The sequence below is a fragment of the Fusarium subglutinans genome (assembly GCF_013396075.1).
Source record: "Fusarium subglutinans strain NRRL 66333 chromosome Unknown NRRL66333_c0000028, whole genome shotgun sequence".
In the NCBI taxonomy this organism is placed as follows: domain Eukaryota; kingdom Fungi; phylum Ascomycota; class Sordariomycetes; order Hypocreales; family Nectriaceae; genus Fusarium; species Fusarium subglutinans.
The window spans coordinates 25746-48350 of NW_023502091.1; the positions used below are offsets into that span (position 1 = coordinate 25746).

The following is a 22605-nucleotide window of genomic DNA, read 5'->3' on the forward strand; positions in this document are numbered from 1 at the left end:
TGCAGCAAGTCTTCTTGTTAGTGCTGCGATGCAAGCGTGACAGCGACATTAACAATAACAGGTACAGGAGGTTGTGTCAAGATCGGGGTTGAATCTGATGGGAAAGGCAGCGAGCGGGCGGGTCGAAGGGGTTGGAACCTAAGGATTGACAATGGATGGATGGACATTGTGACATTGGCTCGACATTGATTGACTGGGATTGTCGCGATAAGCGATCGGACGAACCGGCAGTTAAGAAAAAGGCGCCTTACGCCTATTCTGACCCCCAATGTCTTAACCAACAGCCCATGAAATGTGTCAACTGCACGGAAGAGCCTCCAATTGGAGGGTTTCAAGGAGTCAATCTCGATCAGTCCCAGCAGAAGAAGCTAAAAAATAAAAGGAGAATATCGGCCGATATATGGGCAACAACTATGCGCAAATCATTCAATGTTAGAAATACTATGTATGGTACCATAAGCTTAGGAGAGATTTTATATAGACCAAGGTAAGGTAGGCTAGCTTAATCTAGGTAAACTTTGTCATATAATATAAGAATAATCATATTCCTCATCGACCACCAATTCTAAAGGATGAAATGATTGGCTATTTGCTACAATTGACATGCAAGAGATTGGCATCTTGTGTAGCATCAGAATTTGAGCCGCCAACATCAACAAGGGGAATCCTTCATCTTGGCGTCAAGTGCCCACCAGCAATCCCAAACCACGCCTGTAATCACCCCAGCGCCATAGGGGATATTGGAGGTACCAGACTTCAAATAGCCCAGACTATATCATGTGTCAATCAGATATAGACTTGGAAACTGTAATAAAATAATAAGTTATGCTTAAGTGGTGATATCGCTTGTTGAGCTGTTGTTGGGGCTAAGAAGAACATCCTTCAACACCCAAGGCTACTTTATCCATCATTTTTAACTGAAAGATCTCTCTTCATATAAAGCAAGCCTGCGGAGCTCATAAAATACACTCGGTAGATCCTAAAATACCGTTGAGCGTACTCTGATCCCTGGCAGCTGTTGGCACTGCTCCCACCAAAATTTGCAGCTGCCAAACCTCATACTCCCAGCTTGAACCCTCCAACCTCCCAATTCATTCACTGCGGCGAACGTGACGAGTTTGGTGCCTCAGTCAACATCTTCAGCCCAGGCGGGGAAAATCCCCTCGCTAGAGTGAACGCAGTCGTCTCACTCACCTGTCGTGATAAACACCGTTTCCCTCACACGCCAAAAGACAACGCTGCTTGAAACAGACAGTCCGCTATAGTAGAACTGCGCGCTCTGAAGACATTGGTTGATCGGTTTAAGAATATATCAGCTAACTTTGAAATAACATCACGCACGTTGAACACCTTTCAGACTCCTCTCTTTTCAGCGTCTCGCTTCACTTCATTTTATCGCACCATCATTCATTCAAAGCTTTCTTACTTTCTAGGTGCTTGAAGCCACTTCAAGCTTCAACATGAAACCGCTATCCGAAAATGTAAGTAACACACTCGTTCACTTACAAACACTCGAATGCTAATGTCAACAGTCGCTTCCATACACTGAGAGCGACAATTCGGCCCGAGATACGCGCCACGGGCGTAACACCAGCTCCTCTTCCATCTCGTGTCATTCGGATCCCTTTGCGACTTCTGGAATTGAGGTTGGGGATGGTGTTCAGCTACGCGACTTCTCATCTCCCGGTCCTGTCATGTCTCGCTGCATGAGCCCAGACCCAACTGGATTCGTCGCTGAGCGTCCATCACGACTCAACAATGAGGACAATGGTCTCACTGTGCCAAAGATCAATGAGCCTTCAAGCGATGATCATGCCCCTTCCGAATGGGAGACGGTCGCTGGAGAGGACGCGTTTGAAAGTCATGCCGAATCTTCAACTCGGCCGCTGAAACGTCGAGGCAACTTCAATTTTGAGAACAAACAGCAAAGCCAATCTCGGCCGAATCAGAATCTCTGGGTACCGCAAACGCACAACTTTGAGCTCGTCTCACCTGATGACCCGTCCGTGCGAAATGTGCCGAGATCAGCTCCCCGTTTGCACTCGTTTCACTCCGCGTCCAGCTTCTACAGCGAATCACCTCGCAACAAAGACCCAGACACCTGCGTCCCTTGCGATCCCGAAAACTACACACCAAACAATCATGCACATAACGCACTCGGGAGGTACTCTCGTGCCTCATCCGACAGCGATGAAGACCCTTTCAAGTATGACACAGATGCATACTCGGGCTTTCTACGTTCGTCGGCCGAGCGAGAAGTCAGTAATGCGCTGCACCAAGCCGGCTTAGCCGTGTCCTCAAAGGAAACACTCCCGCGATCTGCTGATGGGAGCTTTCCCGTCGCTTCACAGAGAGTTGCTCCTGTCGCATCCTTTTACAATGCTGCGGCTATTCGTTCGGCTTAGAATGTCGATGAAGAGGTCAAAGTTCCTGTTCATCGGGAGGAAAAAGCGATCCGCCGTGTCCCAGTCCCCGATAGACGCCTACAAGGTGAAATTGCGTCTCTTGTCAAGAACCGACCTCTCACCGGTACGGAGGGTGATTGGCAGACTGTCACGACCGAACATGCCTTCGACTCGATGCAGCAAGACTATCACGACAGCATTGCAAAGGGAACTGGAAGCAGTGTCGCTGATGTATCCGACGTGACGGAGCGTGAACTTCATCCTCGCTCTTATGGCTCAAGAGACAGAATTATTCGACATCCTCCTGGTAACAACAAGTACGGCTCATACCGTGTTCGCACCGACAGAGGAACGAAACTCCCCGTATCTGTCCCGCAGTATGGTGAAGGTCCTGGAACTTATGCCTCAAATACGACTCGCAATTTTCCCCAGGCCAAGTCCCGATTACCCGAATCTGCCGCTCGTTTCTCCAATCTGTTTCGCAGGGAGCCATCTGAGCAGACGCCCAGCCATGAGAACATTCTCCTCTCAGACCTGCCTCCCAAGAGAGGCAGCTATCAGAGCCTCGACTCCGATGCAGCTCTCCATGGAAACGCCCAAACCGATGAGACGATCTCGCCGGATGGCGAAAGGTACTTTGGCTTCAGCTGGAATAGAATCCGAAAGAATCTTGGTCGTGATCCTCCCAAAACCCCCCTAACTATTTTTGACAAGCCACTGTACAAAAGACGGTTCCAGGAGTCCAGCTCGGACAAACCTGCCCACGTTCCTCATGATGATTTCCTGTCCAAGATTCCTCGTCTTCCGTTTCCTCTTGTCAGTCTTCCCGAGGCCGCGATGTTGCAGCAGTTCAAACGACAAAGAGGTGAAGAGGATCACAGTCAGAGTGCAGGCAACTTTGGGGTCAGGGGAAGGTCGAACACGATCAGCACTGAAAACTCTCCTACTCTCCCAAAAACTCCATCTCCTCCAAAGAGAAGCTTCTGGCCTTCGTCCACGAGTGACAATGTCACGCGACCTGCCCGTATTCTTCACCTTCATCGACTGCCTCAGGCGCATCGTCCCCGTGATTGTAAGTTACAACGCTTTCATGTGTTGATATAACTGACGAGGTTATAGCAAATGACAGAGTCACTGATATGCTGGTTTCATCCTCCGCTATTCTCGATACTCCTCCTCCTACCGACCCAAAGTCAAGCACTCACCGTGTGTGGTATCGAAACTTCCAGCCAAGCATTTCCACCTCTCGCACTGGAGCCCATACTCCTGCATTCTCCACCAGCATCAATAGTCGACGCGTCGGTCATTGCCAGTCTGAGTTTGATCCCCTCGCCGACAGCCCCTTCACTCAGAGGGAAGCTCGCCTTATTGAAGAGGCCCGCGAGGATATTCGTATCCATCGCCAACATGCTGACATGGTCGCCCAACGCGGAAAGCGAATGTTCATGTGGGTCATGATCCTCACTCTCTTCTTCCCTTTCATCGGTCCTATCGTGCTCTACGGGAAACTCAACTCGACTATATCATGGTATACCCACGGAGAAATGCAATGCCTTACCAAGGATCAACGCGGCACTCTCAAGCAGCAACTTCTCGTTGAGGCTGTTGTCTATCCCGCAATCATCATTGGCCTCTCAGTGCACTACTCGATTTGAAAGTCCGAATCGGAATCTCTCGTGGCAAGGTGGGTTTTGGGATCGATTTTAGATATATATTGGGAAAGCAACGTCAGCGAATCTGGCAAGGCAATGATGGACTTAGCGTGGTGGGATGAGAAGTGATTGGGACTCAGGCATGGGCCTTGATACATGACTGGTTTTGTGGTCTTTTGGCTTCTATACTGGATGGTTTACACCGTTTCACATCCACCAAACGTAACATGCGTGGGAAGACCAGTTGAATCGGAAAGAAGTGTAATTTATCTCACCAAATTTGGAATTGCTCAAAATATAGGCATACATTAAGTCGTCCTTGGTAATTAGTGAGTTACGTGCCATGGTGTTGAACTCGCACAGTAAAGCATTTATGGTCAGGAATCGCTGCCAATCATCCGCTGTTTTCATCAATATGAGTTTAGGCCTTTAGGGGTCACAATGAGGCCATGGAATCTTCACCTGATCTGTCACCTATACACTCAGATAGAAAGTAGTGCCTATGACATGTGCGGCAATATGACGGGTCTCTATTCTTGAATCACGGTCGTGACGTCTGGAATCTCAGATTGGCCATTCCTCCTCTCCCCTGGGAGAAGTGTACTTTGGCTGGTCGAGAGCCCATAGACTCATAGCACCAAGCCTCAGTACCATCTCACTCCATTACATTGATTCCACCATGCTACAGCCACTTTCCGTCTTCAGATTTATTTCTTGTCAGAGCCAGACGAGTGAGTGTAGCCACTGGGAGATGTGTAGGTTGAGCTACCTTGGCCATCGTTGTGGTAAGTGCTTCCATTGGGGTTGGAGTAATAGTAGGAGCCATCTCTGGATAGAATGTTAGCTTCCGATATGCATCTTTGCCAGTTCACGCCTACGTGTTGGAGTAATGATAAGAGTTCGAGTTGGAGGCACTAGACCCGTAGTCTCGAGCGCAATAATGGTTGCCCTGAGATATTAGCAGTGACACAAATACGTGTGTAGATGGTGACTCTAACCTGGCTGTTGGTGCCAGAGCTCTTGGTGGTGTAGTCCTTGGGCATGTTTACTCGTTTGATGAACAAGAAGATGAAATGGGTTTGTTACTCCGAAGTTCTTGTGAGAGTTGCTATCGAAAGTTCAAAGGAGCTTCAGTCCCGGGGAAGTGAGCATTTTATAGTGAGGGGGAATCGTCTCAAACCATGCCTTGCCGTATTCACATCCATGTTTACTAGTAGTTATCTCTTGTGATGATTTCATTGGTGGTTTGCCTATTGCAGCTACTAAAGAGAGACAAGCGAGGATATCTTGAACCCCGCTTGTAGTCCAAGTTGCTAGGGAAGCTCGGCTTAGGTTGGTTGATGTTAGCAATTGGGTTTCTCGTTAATTAGCGTCAATAGCTCAAAACAAGATAACAGAATGACAATGCTAGTGTGGGACAATGTGGGTTCTATATAGAGCATACAGAGTAAAGCACAAACAACACAGGGATCGAGTAAGCTGCAGGAATCTTGCTTCACTGCGGTTATGAAAACTCTGTGAAGAAGTTGCGTTTCTTGGTGAGATCATTGCTTCAATGCTTTCCTGGAAACTTGTGGTTTATGCGTGCTTACTGTTAAACCGGAAATTCCGGTCTGACCTGGGTCTGTAACATGCATAGGGTAAGTCAACATTTGTGAAGTCAAACTCGGCATCTGAGGGACAAACAAGATTGCCTCATTGACTATTTACTCGAACATCCGCAGGATTTTATGCAGTTAGGTCATTTCAGCAGTAATTTTAAGTTGTTGTATGTAATTTGCTCCGAATGCAGTTTGACGCCGCATGTTTGCTTTGTAAATGATGAGGATGTGTTGCGATCCGCTTCCTTAAAACCGCCGCAAGCTTCTGAATCACACATATGTAAAGGCAATAAACTTACTTCGTTTCCTGTAGAACTTTGAAATAACTATCAAAAGATAAGAAACTAAAAGAAACTCATTTGCTGAACCAAACACTTCGTCATACAACTTAGCAATAGTCAACACCGCAATGGCACCCAAAATTTTGCTGTAAGTGCCAATCATACATCACTTTGTATAGTATGTGGCCACTGAAAAAACTGACTTGTCGTTCTAGTACTGGGGTCACTGGTAAGAATGATCCTTCAAGCGGAACTTGTCCAAACTGACGCTTGACAACAGGCTTCGTTGGAGGTACTGCCTTTTCAAAGATACACGATGCCCATCCGGATTATGACTATACCCTGTATATACGTAGCGAAGATCGTGCAAAGATCATCTCGAAGGAGTACCCCCAGGTCAAATTCGTGTATGGGGACCTTGCGAGCACCGATGTGATCGAGAAGGCGGCATCTGAAGCTGACGTGGTTATTCGTAAGTTCAACATACCTCGAGAATGAGTGGAGAACCATGACTTACACTTGAGAATAGATACGGCAGAATCTGCAGACTCACTCCCAGCGGCAAAGGCAATCGCAAAAGGTCTTGCCTCTGGCCATACAAAGGAAAACCCGGGATACTACATCCGCCTTTCGGGAGCAGGCATCCTGACCTGGTATGATCTCAGGAACCAGCGCTATGGTGAACCACCTCTACCAGAGCAGAGTTACCACGATATCAACGACATTGATCGCATTCTAAACCTTCCTGTTGAAGCGATCCACAAGGATGTTGACAATGCTGTCCAGAGTATCGACTCAGATATCGTCAAGTTCCTCATTGTATCACCTGGTGTTATCCACGGAACTGGTCTCGGGTTGTTCAACAAGACTAGCATGACAGTTCCCGGTTTGGCTCGAGCAACATTTGAACTTGGCTACACCCCTTTCGTTGGAGCTGGAGAGGCAAAATGGGACTACGTTCATGTGGAGGATCTCGCAGACTTTTTTAACAAAGCTATCGAAGCGGCCCAGGATCCCTCCAAGAAAGAAGACACTGAGATATGGGGCAAGAAAGGTTACTACTTTGTCAGTGGTGGTGAACACCAATGGAAAGACCTCTCAACCTGGGTTGCCACTGAGGTTCACCGTCAAGGGTATATACCCGAGTCTAGGACTCAGTCTGTTACATTTGAAGATGCAATGAAAAATGGCTATAAGGCTGGAATTGCGTGGGCCATCAACTCTAGGGGAGAATCAGAGAGAGCGAGGAAGTTTCTGGGATGGGAGCCCAAGGCCCCGTCTCTCAAAGACACAGTTCCTGAGTCTGTGGCTTTGGAGGCTGAGATTCTCGATCTGAAGCCCAAGTACAAATGAGACACAGAACGGACAATTAATGATTGTAACGTGGCATCGAATTTCAGGGCAAGGGTTTCTTGGCGACTGTGGGCTGGATGGCGTCTGCGTAGATGTCATGACGTACCACTTTTATGCTGGGAAATATGAAGCTATTCGCAGACTTGATGCAGAAATATTTAGTACGATTAACAGAGTTGCCCTTGAGAATGAATTTCACCACACTTACAATGCCTTACTATACTAGTTCTCAAAAGATGCCAGGGCTTTGATCCTCCCTCATTGTATTGTGTCATATTGGACTTTATCACCACAGGTCTATCTGTTGGCCACTATTTTGAGCCGGCAAACATAATCTCATGTTTGCGAGTATGCATCATCACGTATTAACACAGCTTCATTGGCATCCTCGTTGTGACCTAGCACAGTCGACTGTGATGGCCTGAGAGGTATCTCCCGAAGCATCACGTGAGGTTTGTTCTGTGGCATGTTTCAACTCTTGACCTGTATCATCACAGCGACCACTGCTTCATTGTTTCATGTCTCGTTCAAGGTTTAACCAAATAATGCTTAAGTCTCAAAAGCCATTGTTATTACTAAGGTAGGGGAGGAAAGAAAACTCAGGACCTTGATCCTAAACGATAAAAATACTTAGGTAACTTAGCATAAGTTTAGGATACCTTTTACTTAATTTATTTTGACACCCTATATCGATATTCGATGTGTTCTTGCTCCCTGAGGCCAAGTTCCAGAGACAACAAGGTACCTAGCTAGAACAGCCTCGACGTTGATCCGACACTACAAGAACGGTTCAAGAGTTGTCTCAAGGTTACCAAGAGTCGCCATTCGTCAGATAGCGAGTCAGACGGATACTACGATAGCACTGGTGGTTGCAAACGAGTAAGTTAACAATTCGTAGACGCCGCGGCTCCGAAAGCGGCAAAAATAGTAGAGTCGGCATTGCCGTCAAGCTTTGGGTACACAAGCTTGAGGGATAGCTACTAGTTGGGCTGCAGTGGTAACTTAGTAGCTACCTGGTTCCCTCTCAGGCAACCGAGGATCAGGAACTCGGAGATGAAAATTTGATCTAGGTAGAGGCGGCTAAATCCTTGCCACTCACTGGCCATAAGCTGAGTGATGATTTGTTGAGGTAAAGGTAGATCTCTTTCGAGGTTCAAGGTTCACAGTACAGTGTTATGTTTCAAAAGATGGCTCTCGCACTTTATTTAGCCACACAAGTACAGCATGCATGCGGTCTGACAGGCTGCCAATATATGTATTAAAAAAATGGAACATGAGATAACGATGCCAAACTATTGGTGACTGGTAGTCTATACCAAAATTATCAATAACTATCCCCGGGCTTAGAATTACATACCTCGTTCCCGATTTCTCGCGCTCTCAAAAGTGCGTGCGTTTGGTTGCTCAGCAGAATCGAAGGAGAAAAAAAAAAGAATGGAGCCTTGAAAAAAACTCAGGCGAGGGACTTTACCGCGATAGGTTTAGTGGAGGGGATCCTACCCCGCCCCGCAGAAAAAGTTCACAGGTCCCTCCAAAATTTATTATTCTTTTAACGCAGCGCCGCTCACAAAATCAGAGTGGGAGAATTTCCTTTCCTTTCTTGAAACCCCACGTTCTTCTTCTTCTCCTCTTCATCCTTCTTCCCTTTCCACCACAAACCTTTCAGACAAGACAAAATGGCGGACGAAGTGTATGACGGTGCCATTGGCATTGATCTGGGTATGTCTATTGACTTCTCTTCCGATGCTGCTGGTGTTGTTGTCGACATGTTTTATTCTTGTGCGCCGCCATCGGGCGACTCGCTTCATGATGCCCTCACCAGAGGACTCTCAAAGACAACACACTCAATGCATCCAACATCTCACCAAAAGCAATCGCTAACACCGCTCTCCCACAGGTACTACCTACTCCTGTGTTGCTACCTACGAGGGTACCAATGTCGAGATCATCGCCAACGAGCAGGGTTCTTTCACCACCCCTTCTTTCGTTTCCTTCACTGATAAGGAGCGTCTGATCGGTGAGGCCGCCAAGAACAACGCTGCCATGAACCCCCGCAACACTGTCTTCGATGCCAAGTGAGTTTTGTCCTCACCTCCAACGCACAAAATCCCAGTTTCTGACTGATATTCTCAGGCGTCTGATTGGTCGTCGTTTCGATGACCCTACCGTCAAGAAGGACATCGAGTCTTGGCCCTTCAAGATTGTCGATGACAACGGCAGCCCCAAGATCGAGGTCGAGTACCTCGGCGAGAACAAGCAGTTCTCTGCCCAGGAGATCTCCTCCATGGTCCTCACCAAGGTACGCACAAACTTCCCCACCCCCGCACTAGTGCGATTTTTACTGACTCCTCCAAATAGATGAAGGAGATTGCCGAGACCAAGCTCGGCAAGAAGGTCGAGAAGGCCGTCATCACTGTCCCTGCCTACTTCAACGACAACCAGCGTCAGGCCACCAAGGACGCCGGTTCCATTGCCGGTCTCAACGTTCTCCGTATCATCAACGAGCCCACTGCCGCCGCCATTGCCTACGGTCTTGGTGCCGGTAAGTCCGAGAAGGAGCGCAACGTTCTCATCTACGATCTCGGTGGTGGTACTTTCGATGTCTCCCTCCTCAACATCCAGGGAGGTGTCTTTACCGTCAAGGCCACCGCTGGCGAGTAAGTAAACATGCGTCTGGAATCGTAATAAGAGATATTAACACACTTAAGTACCCATTTGGGCGGACAGGACTTCGATACTAACCTCCTCGACCACTGCAAGAAGGAGTTCGGCCGAAAGACCAAGAAGGACCTCTCTGGCGATGCCCGTGCCCTCCGACGTCTCCGAACTGCTTGTGAGCGTGCCAAGCGTACTCTTTCCAGCGGTGCCCAGGCCACCATTGAGATCGACTCTCTCTTCGACGGTGAGGACTTCACCATGTCCATCACCCGTGCCCGTTTCGAGGACCTCAACGCCAAGGCTTTCTCTGGCACCATTGAGCCCGTTGCTCAGGTTCTTAAGGACGCCCAGATCGAGAAGAAGGCCGTTGACGAGATCGTCCTCGTTGGTGGTTCCACCCGTATCCCCAAGATCCAGAAGCTTCTCTCCGAGTTCTTCGACGGCAAGAAGCTCGAGAAGAGCATCAACCCCGATGAGGCCGTAGCTTACGGCGCCGCCGTGCAAGCCGGAATTTTGTCTGGAAAGGCTACCTCTGCTGAGACCTCCGACCTTCTTCTCCTCGATGTCGTTCCCCTGTCCCTGGGTGTTGCCATGGAGGGTAACATCTTCGCCCCCGTTGTTCCCCGCGGTACTACTTGCCCAACCCTGAAGAAGCGGTATGTTTATTTCCTAGTTCTCAAGTTTTCTTCTTTTCTTCTTAATTCAATTCTGGTGATATCTTTCTGGTGGTTGTCATTTGGGCCAAAACCCAGCCTCGTGGGAAATGACCCACATTCCACATGCTCTCCATATGGAGCCCCACATTTCCCAGCCTTATCCTAACCTTAGCCCTAAAACTCTTCAGCATTACGATAACCTCATCCATCATTCATCGAATTTTATGAGCATTTATGAAACTTTAGATGACTTTTGAACATATGCTAACGATGAATTCATTAGAACATTCACCACAGTTGCCGATAACCAACAGGTAATTTTCTTACCCTTTCTAATCCCAAAAAACATTTCACTAACCTGTAACAGACTGTCCAGTTCCCCGTCTTTCAGGGTGAGAGAGTGAACTGCGAAGATAACACTTCTCTCGGAGAGTTCACTCTTGCCCCTATCCCTCCCATGCGTGCCGGTGAGGCCGTCCTCGAGTGTGTCTTCGAGGTCGACGTCAACGGTATCCTCAAGGTCACTGCTACCGAGAAGACCTCCGGCCGCAGCGCCAACATCACTATCTCCAACTCTGTCGGCAAGCTCACCACCGACGAGATCGAGAAGATGGTCAACGATGCTGAGCAGTTCAAGAGCAACGACGACGCTTTCCAGAAGAAGTTCGAGGCCAAGCAGCAACTCGAGTCCTACATCGGCCGTGTTGAGGAGATCGTCTCCGACCCCACTCTGTCCCTTAAGCTTAAGCGTGGCCAGAAGGAGAAGATCGAGAGCACTATCAGCGACGCCATGGCTGCTCTTGAGCTCAACGAGTCCTCTGCCGAGGACCTCAAGAAGCAGGAGCTTGCTCTCAAGCGCCTTGTCACCAAGGCTATGTCTTCCCGATAAATGCATAATGCTGTTAGGAATTGCAGCAGTGTAGATATTCTGGAGTACTGATGCTGGAGCAAAGAACCGAGCACCCTAGACGCCTCGCGAGGGGCGATTGGGTTTACGACTGGCCACGGTGGATTTTCCTTTGTCGTTTACGGTAATTGGACGAGGAGAAGCCAAGGCATATGAAAAGTTCTGCATGTTTCATGGGTATGCCGCGCTAGGACATGGGCGGCTATGACTACTAAAATGAGAGCTGATGGAAAAATGGTCCAAGGATGGTTGTGGGCTTGTTGGGCCAGAGCCTGCAAGAGCGGTTGATAGCCTGTGAATTTAAGCATAGACAGGGTAGAATGCAGATACGGAATGATGCCTTTTTACCTACCTAATTATTTGTCCTCAAGTTGCTTTGTGATGTTCTATGATGATTACTTGGCTGTTCATGGTGAGGTATGATAGTGTTTGGTACTGCCCCTGTGTTGTTCCACTATTACTCATGAGTATTATCAAGGATACACCATACCGGTATTGTATCTCAATGGGGGCAAAGGCTTGCCGAGGTTGCTCTCTGAGTTTTTGATACTAAAGTTATTGGCGTTTGAATAAAAGTATTATTGGAGTCTAGGGACAAGCAGTATGTAGCTGGGAGACTGATATTACAAAAGTAATAAGCTTAAAAATTAAGCAACGGTGAGTCAAGACTATTGAGGAGTAGGTATAATCTATCACTATAAGGAAGTGGTACTTGTTTGCCATTTGCTTACCTTATATAGCGATGTTCCATAATAATCGCAGTAAGATTTGATGAATTTGCATGCAACTTGCCCTTTTCTTTTTTCAATAATAATAATAATAATAATAGACGCAGTTAGGAATCGATTACGCTACTCTCAGACGTGGTTGATCTAAGTGATTTATCGGCTATCCCCTGATGAGTTTCCACCGAGTCTATTCAAGATATTGCAATGCTCTGAATACCATATTATAACATTTGACATAATCTACCTATTTTGCAATACCCAAGTAAAACCCTATGATGAGTTTATAATATCTTTATAATATCTTATGATGACTTTATGATATATTGTGATATAATTATCATTAAATTCACCTTTACTGTATTCATTATTTGCACCGGCAGATGCCTGGCTTATGCCAACTTATTACAGCTGCCAAAGATCCATCCTGATGATATTGAATACTCGGAGAGCGGTACGAATCCGGTAAGCCAGTCTATCTAATTTAACATTGTCTCATGCAAACATTCTTTAAATTTGTTTATTGCTCAATGAAGTGGAAACACAATGACGCGCTGTATTTGGGAATTAGATGAATTCTGCCTTCTTTCGATGCTTGACAACCTCCACATGACAATTGCCAGCCATTAGCCAGAACTTTCTCCGTATGCCACAACTTGATTTGACCATGGCATTAGATGGCAATGAAGTATGACCTGTTGATGCAAGCCTGTTGCCCCCTAGGCTGATATGTAATTACCCAAGATTCCCCAGCAGGTTCCAATCCTGAGCAGCCGGAGGTAGTACATAGTAGCGGTGCATTCAGACCACTGTCAGTATGTTTCACTATCGATTTGGGCTGAGTTACAGTCAAGCCCTGGTAGATTAGAGTAAACAGAAGAAATTTAGGGCCTATGGGACGCAGTAAATTCGCCAGTGTCGTCAACTGTTGAAAATAGGGGTCATAACATAAGAGTTCATACTTAGATAGCCAGGTAAGGTAGCCAGCTAGCGAGAAACTCTCTAATCTTAGGTAAAAAGTATACCAATCTGCGTTAAATCTATGATTATTTGACTTGAAATTTGAATTATTCAGAATTGATATCCCAGGTTCTCTTGCCTTTGCTGTGAATCAGTTGCTGAACGCGGTCTTCTCTTCGAACGTGCGTGTCAAAAGTACAGTCATGTCCAATCTCATAAGCACAGTGGCATCCATCTCAAGATTTTTTAACGGACTCTCTTATTCTATGAATCACTGTGGTTCCTGAAGGCTGTTACCTCAGGGTCTTAGGCAACAATCGAGGTGAGTGACCTGATTCACCGTGCTCCAGGGCAGCAGCGGCGGCCTTTGCTCTTTCCATGCTCCGGGTATAAAGCCTCTCCCCTTCTCCCTCCAACCTTCTTCTTCCTCCTGTATCTTCATACTCTCTCACTTCTAGTCGTTACCTAAGACAGGGCCAATATGGCCTACAACAATACATCACATGGCAGTTTAAATGCCCTATCTGAAGCCTCATTCCAGAAACTTAGCGATGCTGTGTGAAGTGATACTTCCACGGTATCGCACAAGGCCCACTGCGACCGTGTTGAGAAGCGCCTGTGCAGTGGATTGATTATCCATAATCAGCGCAAGAGACAAACCCGCTGACGCTGAATCCATACCACAAAACCTTCGTCATGTACAGGCACCCAGTGACGAATTGATCCAGCGTCATATCTTAGTCGGAGGCCGCCACGAAGCGCTGTACCGCTTCTTGTCTACTTCGGAGTACGGGAAACACTTGGTAAGCTTGTGGATGTATCTGCTTCTGGATATTAGCCGCGACTGACACTAGTTGTGATAGGAGTATCTCGGCAACACCGAACTTTACATACATCTCAGCATTTTCGATGAGCCCAAGACGGAGCTCAAGCATTGGCAGAGGGTGGGAGTTAGCAAAATGGTATGCCTCGTGAAGTCGCCTTTCAAGGGCGGTTTCCTTGCCGATTCGATGAGGTTAGGAAAAAGTCTCCAAGCATTGGTCGCCGCCCTTGAGGTGAAGTGGACCATGTCCAAAAGGTCTGGCTTTATTGCAATCGTCACGCGAGCTGGTTGCATCCTCCAATGGGTAGACGAAATAAAGCGACACTTCAAACCAGTGAGTAAACATATCGCTATCTTGGCCACCCAGTTACTTATCTTCTCAAAGGAACACTGCCCATCGTGATTCATCCCCGACGATGCCAAGATCAACACGACTCTCCTCTTGGACTACGACATCGTAATCTTCTCTCGCGACTTCCTCAAGTCCTGATACAAGGAAAGTGTCACATTCGAGAATATGTGCAATACCAGACCGGCATTGGGGCCCGTCGAGGCTCGGAAAATCCGCAGAGGAAACGTAGAGCGCCCAAATCTCGTTCTGCATTCCAACTACTACAGCTAAATCAATCGAAACATCGTCGTCCTCATCCTGGATGAGTCCCATGATTGCCGCAACGACGAGTCACTGTATTTCGATTCTGTCAAGTCGCTGAAGTACCAACATCTGTTTATGTTCACTGGTACACCAATGCTCAACCGTTCTCACGACATCGTGGGGTCAGTCGCGACTCTTGCCAGGTGGCGGCCTCTTCAGGACACCTTTTTACGAGGATGAAGAGCAGCAATTTCCTAGAGGGTCTAAATCCCTTATGTTCGATCGTCTATATCAGGGCTTGATGGTCTCTCTCCCCAAATCGGTGGTAAAGCTGAAAGCGACGAAAGCAGTCGAGGGAAGATTCGAGTTTGACGATCGGGTAACTATCCTGATCATAGGTCTGACGAATACGGGAGGCAAGAAAATTTATAACCTCAACCTCAATGATAGAAATATTTAGGGAACTCTAGCCTAAACTTAGGACCTGGATCCTAAATAATGTCATTATTTGGGCAACTCTACCCTAAGTTTAGGGGACTTTTTACTAAGTTTATTTCAATATCCTTCTCTCAAGTCCCAAGTTTTCTTGCTTGATGTCCCTCATGACCTTAGCACTTCTCTTTCTACAACACCCAAGCAATGAAAGTCACAGACCAAAGAAAGTGTGATGACTTTGGTCTGTATGTCTTTGATGTATCTCTCAGTCGATGTGGGATCATTTCTTTTTGACACAGATCTTGAGAAATATGAGCTGACCATCATTGATAGCCCTCCTTCGGCACATAAAAAAGGTGTTGGTGGTCTTAACAATGCCCTAGTAAGGGCGGGTTTCAGAAGAGAAAATGATCGAGCGGAATCAAATACCACGGGGTCTACCGAGAAAGGCGCCTTGACGATCATCTTCCATACTTCTGCCACTTTCTATCTCTTCTCATCATGTCCACTCCACCCCATACTACTAGTAGTGCACAGATAGCCAATAAATTAGACCCCATCTGCCCGGGACGGATAAATACGACCATTTAACGCAATCTATTGGACAGTTGGTTAGGTATGAGATGTTAAGAGACATGCCGAGCTTTATATCATGCCTGATTAGGTTTCGCCCACATCCCGCTTACAAGTCACTCGTTTAGGGAGCTACGATAAGAGGAGAAACCCTCAGCCAGACGGTTAATACCAATTTGTAAAAAGTCCGCTATCCAATTATTACGAAGTTTTCCCTTCCCTATGAAGAGACTTCCGGTCAAGGATGTGTTGGCTCTGTTCTTAGTTCTGTTTCTTGTTGATCGCTGCCTCATATGATGAGGCTCGAGAGAACCGCTTGTAAATGGAAAGCAGCGGAAGTCAGTGCCCGCTGTAGTCCCAAGTAAGAAGGTAATAATGAAATCAATATGATGTCGTGATAAAATGAGAATTTCTGCCTAATCTTTCAGCCTTTCGATGGCTAAGACTCATCACAAAGGCTGACTGCTCATGATAATGGCTACAGAATTGTCACTGACAAACCACATTCATACTCTGCAAGACCAATATCATACTCAGCTCTTGCTTTCCTCAAAAATATCAGCCCTCGAACTCTTTTTGTATCTCGACCTGCACAGAGCGTGAGGTCTTTGGGTTGTGACCAGGGTTGAGGCATAAGTGTTAGTTGACCAATAAGGACAACTCCTAAGCGCCGCCGTTGCAGCCTGTCGCTAAACCCTACCACCCCTGAAGAACCAGGAACTTGGTATGGATTTAAACTCGCTTTGTCATTGTCTAATCAACGTCATTTGCTAGGCGCAGACGCGCTCTTGCGCGCTCGACCATATCTCTTCGTGTGAACCGCAGTCAGCCCAGAGTCGATTAGCCGGTGTCACCACGACCACAACATGCAGGGAACTTATAATTACTCGGAAGCACTTCGCGTGACCCGAACTAGTTTTCGACGCAAGGCGAAGCTCTTGTTGGTGACTAGATTAGTTACGATGCAGCAACTCTGGCTCACTAACACCCACACCGTCACTTTCGGAAGACGGACAGCTTCTTGACGGCTTGGGTCATCCGTACTCACGGCACGGTCCACCAGAATATGCAACTCGTATTTAGTTACTTCGGAGTTCTCCTGACTTGATGTGGTGACCTACCTAGTGTCACTCTTGGGAAGGTGGGTGCTGCCCCTGCTAGGCAGTTATCTCAAGAAGTGATTATCAATACCTGCATGGCGATAATTTCTTTGTACCAAGAAGCGTGCGAAACCAACACTTCAAACAAGGGTAATATGTGATGAGTTTTTGTGAACGAAGACAACTCGAGCTAGTCTTATCCGTGCCGTCCCGTGCCCCATGTCCCATGCCTTGAAGTGAGTCGAGAAGTGAGAGAATTAGGGATGTTGGAGCTAGAGTACTTTCTTCTACATCGGCTACATCTCGATTGAGAGTGTTTTAGAGAACTGAACCAGTCACGGAGCCACTTTGCATGTAACTTGTTGGTTATGTATCGTGAGACGATGAGGTTTCTGTTGGACGATCTTAATCAAGGCTGCAGCTCGACTACACTCGTCTGAGAGACATCCAGCTTGGAAGGTGTAATGCAGGTATAATGCAGTATCAATCACTTGACTCATACGCCATGTGCCAGGGTACCTTTACGGGGTCTCAAAGGAGCAGACACAGATGCATGATAGTGGTTGCGTGTCGTCACCTCAAGTCGGACCGTGACCGACCGAAACTAAGCAAATAGTTTGTGCAAATATGCCTATCGAAGTTTCTCAAGCTCTACAAGCCTTGGGGGCCGTCGAAGGAATCAGGCCGCATCAAAGGCCGCCCACGGGAAGATCCTAGGGCCGCAGATGATACTAGACACACCAACACTCTCGGCTCTTCGGGGTTCAAGGGTCTGACGACACCAAGATGTAAGCGGTCAGAATGCGAAGAGCATTGCAATATTGCTCTAAGGAAAAGATCGGAGGAACTCGTGCCAAGGGCCGTAGAGAGTGTGACGATGAGACTCTGTTGCATGCTGATCTAGTGTGTTGCCTGTTGCCCACTTGCTTCTGAGCTCCGGGAGGTCATCCGGAATGAAAAGTACCAAGAAGAGACGCAAGGTTCGTGAAATATCATGCGCAAAACGGCCTGAACCAACACAACTTAGGCCTTTGAAGACTACATCGCCAAGGGGGTTGCAGGTGTAGACGCAGGCGCAGACGCAGACGCAGATGCAGACGCAAGAGGTAGTAGTAGGCGCAGCCGCAGCGGAGTTTGTCTCGTACAGAGTGGGCCGGCCGAGGGTGATGTTGCCGATTTACCAACAACCGCGCCAGAAAGGCGCCGCTGGAGTCAAATTATCGACTCATCGGCTCGACGTTTGCTGTGATGGGTTGAGGCGCTTTGAGTTGATGTGAAGACAAGGTAAGGTACAGCCGCGCGCCATCACACCCAACCTAAGCTGCAGGAAGGTGCAGGGGGTTATCGGCCCCCACCTGGAGAACAAACAGGGGGGGTGTGCGGCGGCCTACTGGCACTGTGCATATAGTGTAATTTTTGGCTACGAAGACAGTGTCAATTCTATCAAAGGTTTCTGTCGAAGCAACAACTGTAAGCGCCCCATGACAGGGGTAATAGCTTCCCTGATCAATCTCAGTCCAATCAGAATTCAGCAATACTTTGTAGTAGGAAAGAGTTCTTCTAGTTGAAGCCATCGGACCTGCTTTAGTATGTACAGAAGGATGCCAGACGTGGTAGGTCAGCACTGTAAGGAAGAAGTTCAGATACTGCAAGGTACACGAATTATACTTCAGATCATCATCCAGCCTACAACGGCAGTTGTATTTCCACTTTACCAACAGACAGCATCCAAATCAAAGAAAGTCTCCTTTGACTTCCATGTCGATATTGGCCCGCTTCGGCATCATCACTCGACGTATAGTTTCACACCCACACAACTTTTCTGATGAAGATCCCAAGACCGGAATGGACAAACCGGCATATATTAACTTGAATATGGCATGATATGGCACGGCACAACATGGGGCACTTTGGGATAGTGGAACGCACAAACTACTGCTTTGTCACACTTCTCATCATCGAGAAGGGAATGGTCAACCACAACCATGTGTGACAAACCTCTCCCTTCGTGCATCGAGTCATGCAGCAGCGCGGAATTGTGTGAAGCTATCCCAGACTCCATGTCGTTCGTTTTCGTATGCACGACCTGATAGTCAAGAACGAGGCGCAGATAATACCCTTTGTGGAGTATAGAACAAAGAGACATGACGCACAATCAGGAATCATCCCCGTCTTTACGAGATGTGGATACACGGTTGGCTACATTCTTCACGCTTTCCTTGGTGATCGCTGAAGAAACTTCCAGTATCAGGAACAGCCGACGTCTGCTCCCCTTGGCATCTACATGTGTTGTTGGCTCGTCGCGGATATTCTCATGGTGTGCCTTCGGCGGCCCGCGCGCATGATCTAGCCTGCCATATCCACCTAGACATCACCCCGGACAGGTCGCCTTGACGAAGTGAATTACTCAAAGCAACAGCGTTACTTTCATCCGCCGCGTCAAACTCGGCAACGAGAGTTTGACCCGTCGATACAAGCGCGATATGTATATTCCCACTCACACAGGCCGCTGTCATGTACTATATGCATCTCCATAACGGTGTTGATACGTACAAACCTTAGTGGCTGACAGGGCTCTGCAGTCTTTCTTTGTTCGCTCTCAAACACAGCTAGTACCTGACCATTTGGACCTTTGACAACCCCAGAACGACCCTACATCCCGTCGTCTACCTAATCTACATAGGGATTAATGGTCTCCTCGCGGATCATGTGCAACATCCGCTAGCTCCACAAGGCGTTTAACGCCTCTCGCGTCTTAGCTTAGCCAAGGGACAAGGAACAATAGCAGAACCCGGACCAACAGACACACGAAGGAAGAAATTTTCCTCAAGATGTGCCGAAGAACAAGTTGGTAGGTCACCAAGAAGATCGAAAGAACGTCCAAGGGCCCGCATTCATGAGAAATACCAATTTCTGTGGCGTCATGACACAAGCCGGTATCTGTTGGTCGCAATTGAAGTCGACAGCGGGAGAGGCATCAATAGGAGTGTAGCATGTACAGAGCTGTCACGTCCATGTGGCAGCTCCAAAAAACGGCGACTTCGGCAAAGCCGTCTTACTTGTTTGCTGAAACAGACCAATTGCCAGCGTCATACTCTCTGGCCAGGATCACCTTCAGTGTTCTGAAAGGTTTCGAGTAATGGATGGTAGCATGGGTACAGGCTGTCATCTGAACGTTAGGCCTGCAACTTTACTAGTGGGAACTCGGGGCGAGCTTTCCCGCTCATCGAGCAAGCCATCAGCTTGCAAGGGAGCTTAGATCTTTGACGCATGCCGTCGATTACGGATGCAGGAATCGTTCAGGATCAGTTTTTGCAGCATTTCAAGAAATTGGGCTACGAGACAGCAGCTCAACATGTTGTCCGACCTGCACTGCTCCTCGATAAAAGTTTGTACGATGCCATTACCAAACTAAACTAGTGAGTGTTCACAGGCTGCAACGTGTGGCAGCAGGCCACTGCTCACGGCAGGCAATCGAGCATCAAGCAAACTGTACCCAACTACATAAAGGAATCGCAATTGCTGGCCCCTCTACTGCGACCATGATGTTGACGACGGATTTGAGATGCATGATGGTGGTTCCCCTCAATGCAGAAGAGCATGTCCGCAGAGTGTGGATGCACGATGACCCATTCTACAAAGGGCCCCATTGAAGCCAACATGCTCGCACAATCTCCTTCACAGTCACACCGCGCGGAATTCTATGAGGGCTCTCAGACCTGTATCGGAGTCTAATGCTGTTGGTCTGCCCCAAACTCCCTTGTGGACTGATGTGCCTTGACGTAAGTCAACCCTTGGGCCAGCCTGCCAACAGAGCGTGGTGTTGCCGCACACAGGCGACCTGATTTGGAGCTCGGAGGTTATATCTCAGTTTACAAACTGATTGCCTCCTTTTCCAGAATTCCCCTCGCCTCTTTTCTGTGGTGTTTGCGGGGACAGACGGCCGAGAAGAAAGAGGAGTGCCTGGCAGTACATTTTGCGCACCAACACACACCCCTCCAAGCCTCACCCCCTGGCCGGCCCAGAGCCAACTGACTAGGTAGCTAACCAACCATCCTATCTAAGCAACCTAGCTCCTGGTCTTTCAACACCTGGGAAGTGCAAACAGGACCAACAATCCGTCTTCCTTGCTCTCGTTTTGAGGGTTATTTCGACTTTCACATTGTGGAATCTCCAAGACACCTGTACACATAGTGTCATGGACAGTAAACTGCCTCGCTCAGTCATAATCGTTTCCAAACCCTCGGGACCGTATCACCAGCTATATAAAGGCCAAGGACATCTGCCTCAATCCGATATTCACAGCTCAGACTCAACAGCACTTCAAGCCACTGTCCTACATTCAATATTACAAATCATCACTCTGAAGATTTCTTCCCTTGGAGGTCTCATTACCCTTCAGCTTAAACTCCAATCCTCAGCCATATTTTGGTACCAATCCTCCATAGTCTATCACAGCAGCAAGCCTCTTTCCGTCAGATACACAAAGCCACACCCGTCGGGACAAGTGTGACCAAATACTCACACAAACTTCTCGGATCACGGCTGTGAACTGCCAGTCATCTCTTGAGTCAACTAGTTCCGGCTGTCAAACAAACCAATCCTCGCACAACGCCAGTTTGTTGCTATATATTGAAGCACCAAGACAGAGTCTTTAGCTTCAACAACAGACAAAAACTCTCTTGCATTCTCTCCAAGGTTCCAACTTAAAAACCATCAGCAAACATGTGCTACTGGAGAACTACCCAGCACTGGACTCAGTGTGGCTGCACTGTTTCTAACCTTGATCCTCAGCCCGGCACCTCCTGCCGCTGCACGAGCAACGTCACCGATCAGGGCTCGACGACGTGGGAGGGCTACTGTGGACGTCCCCAGTGCCCTAACCCTCCTCGGGCGACCTAGTAGGTTGGTATCTGAGTTTCACTTTGAAAGCGAGCCTCTACGCTGCAGTGCAGCTAACGAGTGTCACGTATAGCGATCCTCGATACCCTCGAAGAAAGGGAGAAAAGTTATGAGCAGAGTACTAGATCTGCAAAAGCTTTGGCTGCCCCCGCGCAAGGTGGAAACGCATGGTGATCATGGAGGGGATTTGTTATACCTTTTTTTTTTGGATTTGTTTCTGAGTCCATAGATGGACCGTGGTATCCCTGGAGTTGTTTGGCAACAAACTCGGACTCCCAGAACAGCACAGATGAGAGGGTGATACAGTCATTTCCGGATTTCAGAAGGCCTCACTGTGGTTTATTTTCATCATGTTCTTGTTCTTATTTTTGTTACTCTTATTCTTCTTCTTCTACACTTACCTATCTACTTTCCTTGATAGTTTGAATTGCATCTTTACTTTATCTCACAAACCGTTTTGACATGCATGGGTTATGTGCCCCCTTGCTTAATGGAGTTGGAAAGGAGTGTGCTTGGGGGTGTGTGAATAAAGAAATATCCAGGATCCCATGTTTCCGCTGTCCTTAGGCGAGATTTCGAAGAACTGGGGTATCCTCGCTAATAGCCTTAACTTTTGCTTCTATTTGGTGGACAAATGGTGACCTGTCTTGCTCTCGATCTTATTTCTCGCATGATATTATACATTCAACTCCTATATGTTCCAGTGGAAGTCAGGTTGTAGTTGTCGGTTTAAGTTTGCCCCCACCAACAGTCACACTGATCCTAGGTCTGGCCCAATCTGCGACCCCCTACGCCACGCTACGCCACGGCCATAACAACGGCCCCAAAGAAAGCCACAGCCAACCCATCAATGATGCAACAAAGGAATATGTTTTGAATATATTTTGTTCTACAGCCTCAATGTGGGTTCTGGAGAGATGAAAACGCCTCGCAGGCGTCTATTAGGACTGTGCACGAGGATTGAAGTCACCGCCTCTCA

The 22605-nt window shown here is 47.7% G+C and overlaps 5 protein-coding genes across 5 annotated transcripts; 3 read left to right on the forward strand and 2 right to left on the reverse strand.

Moving 5' to 3' along the window:
• Nucleotides 1-1460: 1460 nt before the first annotated feature.
• FSUBG_3195 (uncharacterized protein) lies at nucleotides 1461-4060 on the forward strand (the record flags this gene model as incomplete). Its single annotated transcript, XM_036681049.1, has 4 exons — nucleotides 1461-1481; nucleotides 1533-2258; nucleotides 2406-3477; nucleotides 3525-4060. The coding sequence occupies 4 exons, from the start codon at nucleotides 1461-1463 to the stop codon at nucleotides 4058-4060; spliced, it is 2355 nt and encodes a 784-aa protein (XP_036541156.1).
• A 704-nt stretch (nucleotides 4061-4764) lies between these two features.
• FSUBG_3196 (uncharacterized protein) lies at nucleotides 4765-5100 on the reverse strand (the record flags this gene model as incomplete). Its single annotated transcript, XM_036681050.1, has 3 exons — nucleotides 4765-4885; nucleotides 4936-5006; nucleotides 5056-5100. The coding sequence occupies 3 exons, from the start codon at nucleotides 5098-5100 to the stop codon at nucleotides 4765-4767; spliced, it is 237 nt and encodes a 78-aa protein (XP_036541157.1).
• A 967-nt stretch (nucleotides 5101-6067) lies between these two features.
• Nucleotides 6068-7292, forward strand: FSUBG_3197 (nucleoside-diphosphate-sugar epimerase; the record flags this gene model as incomplete). Its single annotated transcript, XM_036681051.1, has 4 exons — nucleotides 6068-6087; nucleotides 6155-6168; nucleotides 6220-6411; nucleotides 6469-7292. The coding sequence occupies 4 exons, from the start codon at nucleotides 6068-6070 to the stop codon at nucleotides 7290-7292; spliced, it is 1050 nt and encodes a 349-aa protein (XP_036541158.1).
• A 1676-nt stretch (nucleotides 7293-8968) lies between these two features.
• FSUBG_3198 (heat shock SSB1) lies at nucleotides 8969-11495 on the forward strand (the record flags this gene model as incomplete). Its single annotated transcript, XM_036681052.1, has 7 exons — nucleotides 8969-9071; nucleotides 9190-9367; nucleotides 9426-9591; nucleotides 9651-9949; nucleotides 10001-10606; nucleotides 10890-10920; nucleotides 10974-11495. The coding sequence occupies 7 exons, from the start codon at nucleotides 8969-8971 to the stop codon at nucleotides 11493-11495; spliced, it is 1905 nt and encodes a 634-aa protein (XP_036541159.1).
• A 2905-nt stretch (nucleotides 11496-14400) lies between these two features.
• On the reverse strand, nucleotides 14401-14685 carry FSUBG_3199 (uncharacterized protein; the record flags this gene model as incomplete). Its single annotated transcript, XM_036681053.1, has 1 exon — nucleotides 14401-14685. One exon carries the CDS (start codon nucleotides 14683-14685, stop codon nucleotides 14401-14403), a length of 285 nt encoding a protein of 94 aa, XP_036541160.1.
• Nucleotides 14686-22605: the final 7920 nt, after the last annotated feature.